The sequence below is a fragment of the Chrysochloris asiatica genome, unplaced genomic scaffold, assembly GCF_000296735.1.
Source record: "Chrysochloris asiatica unplaced genomic scaffold, ChrAsi1.0 scaffold00257, whole genome shotgun sequence".
NCBI classification, from domain to species: domain Eukaryota; kingdom Metazoa; phylum Chordata; class Mammalia; order Afrosoricida; family Chrysochloridae; genus Chrysochloris; species Chrysochloris asiatica.
Window position 1 is genome coordinate 3709755 of NW_006408775.1, and position 8346 is coordinate 3718100.

The window sequence follows — 8346 nt, forward strand, 5'->3', positions numbered from 1 at the left end:
TCTCTCTCTCTCTCTTTCTCTCTCTCTCTCTCTCTTTCTCCTCTCTGCCCTTCCCTCCCTCCCTCCCTCTTTCCATTGCTTGTTGGGCTGAGTCAGGTTTCCCTCCACCAGCCTCCTCAGAAACAGCAGCCGGCTCTAAGGCTCTAAACCAGGTGTCCTTCCCTGAGGCCACAGCTCAAGAAGTGCCACCTCATCCCAACTTGACAACCTAGCTTTATCTTTCCAGTCTCTCGCCCTATGGCTGCTCCCTGATGGGTGGGCCTCCCCATCTCCCACACAACTTCCCAATAGTCTTAGGGAGGTGCAACAGTCTCTCCCTCCCAGAATCATCCCCCCAAGCACAGGGTACCCATATGGAGCCTCTCTGTACCTGTGTAGGGTGACTCCAATGCCCTAGGAGAGAAAAAAGGAACAGTTACCAGGATCCTGGAGGCTGCCCTGAGCCCCCACCTCTCCTCCTGAATAGCAGGCTGCTCCCTGCCCCCTCCCAGGGCTCCCATCCTTGGGTGTCAGCCAAACTGGAGCACCTCTTCTGAGGTCTGAGAACCCAAGATGGCAGCCTGGCACATCCTGCAACAAAACTGCCCCTGAATCCTGGTGATTTCTTTGAAGATATGCCAGAAGTCCCCAAAATGCTGGGCAACCCAGGCACTTCCTAGTTCATCAAAAGGATCTGGGCACAAGAAGCTTCGTGGGTCACCCTGGCCAAGGTCCCACCCAAACCTCTAGGGCCCCTCTCACTAGCTTGGGCACAGTTAGCAGTGCTGGGCCCTGGGGAAGCCAGGTCACGCACCTGCACAAGCCCCCATGCCGGCTGGCACTGCTTGGCCTCCAGCTCACCGATGAGCTCGTCAAGAAGTGCGATGTCCCGGGATACTCGGGTACCATACTTCTCCCCAACCTGGCCGATGGTCTGGCCCAGTTCCTCCAGTCTGGTCACAAGCAGCTGCTCCTGCTTCTCCAGGAAGCGGTACAGTTGCTGCATCTGACACCGGACCTTCTGCTTCTGGGCTTCCGTTTGTTTCTGGGGGACAGGGAGTGGCGGGGGTATGTTCAGGGAGTCCCCACATGCCCACCTCATGGGGGTGGGTAAGAGGTGAGCCTTCTCAGACTCTTAGAGGCCTGGATTCCAGAGCAAGGGCAGAGCTGTCTGGAACCTTCCTGAATAGTCTGAGGATGGTAGGAACTGGCTCTTGGACAATGGTTTCAAACCTGGTTATTACTTCCATCCTTCCCTGAAGGCCAGTGTAAAAGGTTGGCACAGACCCTGGGGGCACAAATGGTCAAGACTACGAGCACCCATCTAGGCATTTGTGGAGGGAGACTTCCCTGCACCCTCAGAAGGTGGGCACCTCTCTGGGCAGAGCTTCTGAATGGAGACAGTGTATAGATGTAAAGGTGAAGTTAGCCTCCACTACCTTTGCACACTGGTCTATCAGTATCTCTGTCTGCCATCACCCTCTCCCACTAGAAGGCTCTTCAGAGAGCTGAGGTGGGCCCATGGCACCTCTTCCTTCCACCTCAGACCTACTATGAGCTGGAGAAGACAGCATCTCCTTTCAGAGGGAACTTTGTCACTGCGGGGGTCGTCGTGGAAGACTGGACCCTCTCACTTCCTGGGTTTCCTAGAGTGGACCTCCTGACCTCTGCTCCATCCACAAGTTTCCAGAGCCGCCCAGGATTCTTTTACTACCGCTCAGGAGTTTCCCCAAAGTCAGCCCTGGCCCAGAGGTATGGCTCCCATCCCCTTCATCCCCTTTGCTGCCTTTGCCCTTTACCCACTGAGGTGCAGTGGGCACAAACTGGATTTGAATTTCTAGGAGTTTGGAATCCTGAGAGAGAAACAAGATCCAATCAACTAAATGCTGCAGGAAAACCAAGAATCGGGGACAAGGGGTCTAGGTGCAGGAACCACCAATTCCAGGAAAACCTGAAGGCATGTACAGGCATAAGGGTCAGGGCCACCAGCTCAACAGCACTAAGCCAGTAAGTTCTACTGCCTACAGCGGTGGCATTGCAAAATCATACTTTGAAAATTTTTGTTAATAAAGACAACAATCATGAAAACAATACAGCAGTGTTCAAAGTGAAAACATCTCTCCTTCCCTTCCTCAGCAGCAGCCACTAGTGTGCGTTTCTGTAAGTATTTGGGGATGAGTATGAGAAAGCGGAACAGGGTCCTTGGAGATGGACCTTTCTCCTTGGATGCCCTTCGGCTCCCTCTCCAGGAGACGATGGCAGCAACGCAGCTTCCCCTTAACCACAGTGGAATCTTGGGGACCCCACTCACTCTCAATCCCCTCCCTCCCTCTGCAGGGGTGACCCTGGGCAAGGCCTGGCCACAGGTCACTCCTGCTCTTACCAGGAAGTTGGCTGTCTCTTTACCCCCCTGGAATTTCTGCTCTTCCCCAGATTTCCTCAATTCCTTCAGATGCTCCAGCTGCCAGTGAATTTGTTCCTGGAAAAAGAACAGTGGTTGGGAAGCTTTACTGGGTCCCACCAGCCAGAGAGAAAAATATGCTCCGGCGGGCAAAGCTCATGGCACTGCAGTTGAGGGCATAGAGGAAGTGGGATTTGGGAAACGGAGCCAAGACATGCTAAGCCAGAGAGTCCCAGTGATCTCCTACAGGCTCCAAGATTCAATCAGACCTGACCTTTCTTCCCTGGACCTCTGACCCGCATGAGTCAGTCAATTCCTTCTTCACTGGACTGGCTGGTGTTATATTTCTACCATTTGCAGCCCAAGAATCTTGGCTAATGCATCCACCTCCAGGATTGCCAGGAACGTGAAACAAGGCCAAGTGGGTCCCAGTACCCAGCAGAGAGCATCTACCTGGTATTCCAGGGCGGCCTCCTCAATGGGGCGCACCTGGTGGCCTCGATGCTCCTGACTCAGACTGCAGATGAGGCAAACAGGCTCTCTGTGGTCCTCGCAAAAGAGCAGGCAGGGCTGCTGCATGTGCCGCTCACACTGGGGTGGGGGCTCAGAGCTGAGGCTGCGCAGTAGCTGCTGCTGCTTCAAGAGTGCCTGGCATCGGAGGCAGCTGGGTGAGTGGCCACCTGAGGTTCCATGCTCCCCAGAGCAGCTGAAAGAGCCATGCATGCAGGTACCACCAACCAGGGCTCCTTCCTGTGGTCTCTCTGCGGGTAAGGCAATGGGAAAATCTCCTGAGTGACAAACCCAAGCTGTTAGTCAAGGGATGCAGCAATGGCCAGAAGAGGGAGTTGGATGAATTCTCAGTGACACTCAGACCTCGTCCTAACTCCCTTCTTCCGTACTTCCATCCAGCGAGGCAGCAAAACCAGGAAGGCTAAGGGGTCATGATTTTCCTAAGACTTGGAATTCTGGACTTCATGGGCATTTCTTCATAGACAGACCAGTGGACCTTTGCTCTAAATACCCTGCCCTCCTCCGCCACCTGATCTAGCCAGTGACATACAGGAACAAGACATATGAACAGTGTTTGACTTCTTACTTTAAATCCACCCAGGGCTTTTAGGAACAACACAGCCCTCCAGGGGGATGATGATGTGTGTTTGTTCCGAGCCATATCCCCAGCCCCAGCAGAGTCACACATGGTGACCATTTGGAAAATGTGTGATGAGTCTTCTTTCAAACAAATGAACCGCTGCTCACATTCCAAGTTCAAGAAGCATTCCGTGAAAAGGAAGATGGGGACTGTATCACACTAAGGGGCATAACTCATCATGAAACCCTAACACGTACAAATAGCACTGACCAAGATCATAATTGCAGCTTCGTAAAGCAAAAATGACAGGAAAGATTCTGAGAAGAAATGGACAGAACTATACTGTGTGGATTGACTGTCATAATCCCTCCAGTGCCCCTTCACAGTTTCCAGAAACTGCTACCGCATCTGTAAACAAGATGGCTGCTAGTCCCCTACCTAATGTCCTCTCCTCCCCAAGAGTTTCAGCTTTCCTTAGAAGCAAGTGTGGTCATCATCTGACCATACTCTAGCCAGAGGGATATAGACTGAGGTGTCATGAGAAGCTTCCAGAAACTCTTCTAAGTAATCACTTGCACTTTGTTCCCCACTAACTCCCCCTTGTCTCTGGACTAACAATGCCACTACCTAATACATGAGCCTGAGAGAAAACTTGGTGGAATGAAAAAGCCATAGGAGCCTGGATCACTGACCCACTGAGTGCCACATCTGCCCTAGGCCACATCTGTACATGTTTTCTGAGAAAGAGGAAAAAGCTTCTATGGCGTTTAAGCCACTGTATTTTAATGTTTCTGTCATTCACAACCAAACATAATCCTACTCACTACTCCATCAACTGAAGTCCTGGGGTGGCACCGTAGGGTAATGCACTGGACCACAAGGTTGGTTTCAACCATAAGGTCGGCGGTTCAAGCTCACCAGCTGCTACTTGGAAACCCTATACAGTTGGAACTAACTAAACAGCACTTAACAACAACAACTCCATCAACTTTTATTACGTGCCTTTAAGTCCGTTCCAACGCAGTAACCCTGTGTAGGATTCACAGTGACGCTGTGTAGGGTTTCCAATGAGCAGCTCGTTAAGTTTGAACTGCCAACCTTGTAGTTCAAACTGATGTTACAGTCCAGTGCGTTATCCTACAGTGCCACACCAGGACTCCATCAATAGAAGACACCGAAGATTTTCACCAGAAGGGTCTCCTCCCTGCCCTAGGTTTATGGTGAGGAAAAACCAATGGCTGAGGTAATTGTGACTCCACAACCTTGTAGAACAAAGCAGAACTTCTCCTATAATGTTTCCAAGGCTGTACACGTTTCAGGGGGCAGTACCCTGGCTTACTGGGTTAAAGCTCCAGCTGTTGTAAAATAAGCACTGAACTGCAAGGTCTGTTTAAACTGCAAGTTCGCTAGTTCAAATGCATCAGCCACGCCTCAGAAACCCCATACAGGGTTGCAATAAGTCAGAACCGACTCGATGGCACTTAACAACAATAACCATGTTTCCAGGGAGTCCTGTGGTGGTATTGTAAGATACTCACTGAACTGCTAACTGTAAGGGTGGTGGTTCAAACCCACCAGCCACTCCTCATAAACCCTATACGGGTCACTATGAATTGGAACCGACTCAACGACACCTAACAACAGTAACCTTTACAGAAGCCAGGTGCCACATTTTCTCCTTTGGAGTGACTAATGGGTTCAAACCGCTGACTTTTTGGTTCGCAGCCAAGCACTTTAATCACCGAACCACTCAGGCTCGTTTATGGTGAGAAGGAGCTTTCTTCTACCCAACCTTTCTCAGATTCTTACTGAGGTCCATGAAGTCCTTGCAATTCTGAAGGCCTTCCAAGTGGACAAGAACTCACTGAAATTCAGTGGGATATTTTGCGAAGGCATATACAGAACCAGTTTTTCAGTCTCCTGGTGTGGCTCTGTAGAATAGGCACTGGACTGCTAAGTGCCAGGTCAGAGAGTCAAATTGACCAGTCTCCCTTGGAAGCCCTATACAGGGCCCCTCTGAGTTGGCACTGAGTCGACAGCACTTCACAACAACAACACAGACTGCGTCAGATCCTCAAAGGGGACAAAGACCTCCAGGGGCCCCAGGGAGAGAAAGAAGTTCCTATATCTACAATTCCGCATGTCATATCGGGACGCTAACGCTGTGTGTCTTTGAGTGTATTCTGACTCATGCTGGCCCTCTGAGACCAAGTAGAAGGCCCCATGGAGTCTGCCTGGTTACAACCTCTGTGGGAGCAGATCGCCAGGTCTTTTCATCCACAGAGCCACTGGTGGGTCGGAACCACTCACCTTTGGGTTAGCAGTGCCGCACCAGGGCTCCTAGTGGACACAGAGACACTGGGCCAAAGGGAAGTTGGGAGGAGATACCATCACAGGTCACCATCCCTACAGATATCAGGTGTACCAGATTCTGGGGTTCTTTCTTGCCTGAAGATTGAAGGGCTTCTGGATTTGAAGGCTCACTGAGCATCCCAGGAACCTCTGGACTCCCACTTCCATCGTCCTGCAGGGGTACTGTGGATTCTGGATGCTCCTGACGAGTGAGTACATTCATGAATATTCCTCCATCTTGGATCACTGAATGTTCTGGATTCCTGGAAACTTTCTCTGGAGTCACAGTAGCCTCCACCCTTAGAGTGGCCACTGTGTTGTGGGGGACTGCAGGGTCTCGAGTCACAAGTTTGATTTCATTTAGAGTCAGAAGAATTTCTGGATTTAGGGGTCCCTTCTCTCCTGAAGAAATGACAAATTCCAGACTTTTGGGTCGCTTCTTACTTTCAGTTCTCCTGCATTCTCTCCGCCCCAGGGATCCGGATAACGAGTGGCAGGCAAGATCCTGTAGTCTACCAGTGGAGAAAGCGTTTCGGTGCAGCCTGGGACTGCAGGTGCAACTCCTCTCCCCGGACAGCCTGACAGAAACCGAGGATGGGCTTCTCCTGGAAGGTGGAGTCATGCTTCTGGCCCCTGACCCATCGAGGCCCTGCTCTTTCCTCCTGTCCTGGCATTTCTTCTGGAGCCCCCTCCCAGCCTCGAGTTGGCTAGGGTGTGGACTGGCTACTCCCTCGCCACTTTGTTGCTGCCCATCACCTCCCAGGCCATGTGGTTCCTTCAGGCCCTTGTTCTTACTCTCCCCAGGGGAACAAGGTGCTGCGGAACTGTTGGTACCTCCTTCTTGTACAGGAGAGTCTGAAAGACAACCAGATGCAAAGGTGTGAAAATATCCCACATTTACAGCAGAGGGTCTAAGAAGGGGTGAGAAGAGAGAATCTCCTCAGAATGAGAGACGTTAGAGTTGAAAACATCCTAAGACAACTGCAGTTGATTGTTGATAGTAAGAACATGCTAATTATTTGCTATATGTTTCTTAAATACTGTTTTTCAAACGTTTTAAGCAAGCGAACGTGTATCAAATGAGGTCTTACACAGAACCCAAATACAGAAATAAAAGCTCAAATTTACAGGAGTGAATGTATTTACAATTATATTGTTTTTTTGTGTGTGTTGCTGCATATCTTTCAACTCAAAGTGACCTCACGTGACAAAGTAGAACAGCTCCGTAGGATTTCCTAAACTATAATCTTTAAGGGGAAATTCTGGTGTGGCACTGCAGGATAAGCACTGGACTGCTAAACGCAAGGTCAACAGTTCAAACCCACAAGTCACTCCTTGGAAACCATCTACAGGGTATTTATGGGTCAGAACTGACTCGACAGCCTTGACATCAAACAACACTCTTTATGGAAGCTACTAAAGCTCCCTCAGAGCGGCTGACAGGTGTGAACTGCCAAGCTTTTGGCTAGTAACCAGGTTACCAAACCAAAAGCAAACTAAACCAGTTATTGTTAAGTGGATTCCAATTCATAATGACCCTATGAAACAAAGTAGAACCTCTCAATGGGGTTTCCAAGGTTGCAAATCTCCACAGAAGCAGAATGCAGCATCTGCTGGTGTGTGAGCACTTAGCCACTGCGCCAACAGGGCTCCTGATTCTACAATGATTTGCTGGTTTGGTTAAGTGCCATCCAGTCATTTCTGACTCATAGCAATCCTGTTTTAGGTTTCATCTTTGTAAGGGCAGAAAGCCTCATCTTTCACCAGTGAATCAGGTAGTAGGCTCAAACTGCCGACCTTGTAGTTCGCAGTTCAGTGCTTTTCCTACAAAGGCATAGGTAAGGTGTACAAAATCCACTTATTGGAAAAATCAATCAAAAAAGAAGTTTGTGGGTACTTGATCTACTCAAAAATTTTATACCAGGAGTTATGCAGGGCAATTGAAACCTCAAAAACTCTCATTTCTGTGTTTTTTGTTTGATTTTGTTGTTGTTGTTGTTGTTTTTAGGTGCCATCGAGTCAGCACCAACCCATAGTGACCTTATTTATGCACAGCAGAACGAAACACTGCCTGATCCTGGGCCAACCTCACAATTATTGCCACGCTTGAGTCCGTCGATGCTGCCACTTGGCCAATCCATCTCGTTGGGGATCTTCCTCCTCTTCTCTGACCTTCCACCTTACCAAACATGATATCCTTCTCCAGTGACTGGGCTCTCCTGACAATATGTCTGAAATATGAGAGACGAACTTTGGCCATCTTGGCCTACAAGGAACACTCCTAAGTCAAAAGCATCAATTCTTCTATGGTCTTTCTTATTCACTGTCTAGCTTTCGCATGCATATGAAGTTATTGAAAATACCATGGCTTGAGTCAGGCACACCTTAGTCCTCAAGCTGACATCTTTGTTCCTCAACAAAGGTCTTGTGTGGCAGATTTGCCTAATGCAATACGTCATTTGATTTCTTGATTGCTGCTTCCATGAGTGTTGATAGTTGATCCAAGAAGAATGAAGTCCTTGAC

At 49.5% G+C, this 8346-nt stretch overlaps 1 protein-coding gene across 1 annotated transcript in view; it reads right to left on the reverse strand.

Moving 5' to 3' along the window:
• Window positions 1–8346, reverse strand: part of MEFV (Mediterranean fever) — a 14635-nt gene that overhangs the window by 1891 nt on the left and 4398 nt on the right. Inside the window, exons 2-5 of the mRNA XM_006874017.1 lie at window positions 2834–3139; window positions 2363–2458; window positions 794–1024; window positions 371–393 (exon numbers count right to left, since the gene is read on the reverse strand). Of these exons, the coding sequence (XP_006874079.1) occupies window positions 371–393; window positions 794–1024; window positions 2363–2458; window positions 2834–3139 (656 nt within the window). The remainder of the gene's footprint in view (window positions 1–370; window positions 394–793; window positions 1025–2362; window positions 2459–2833; window positions 3140–8346) is intronic.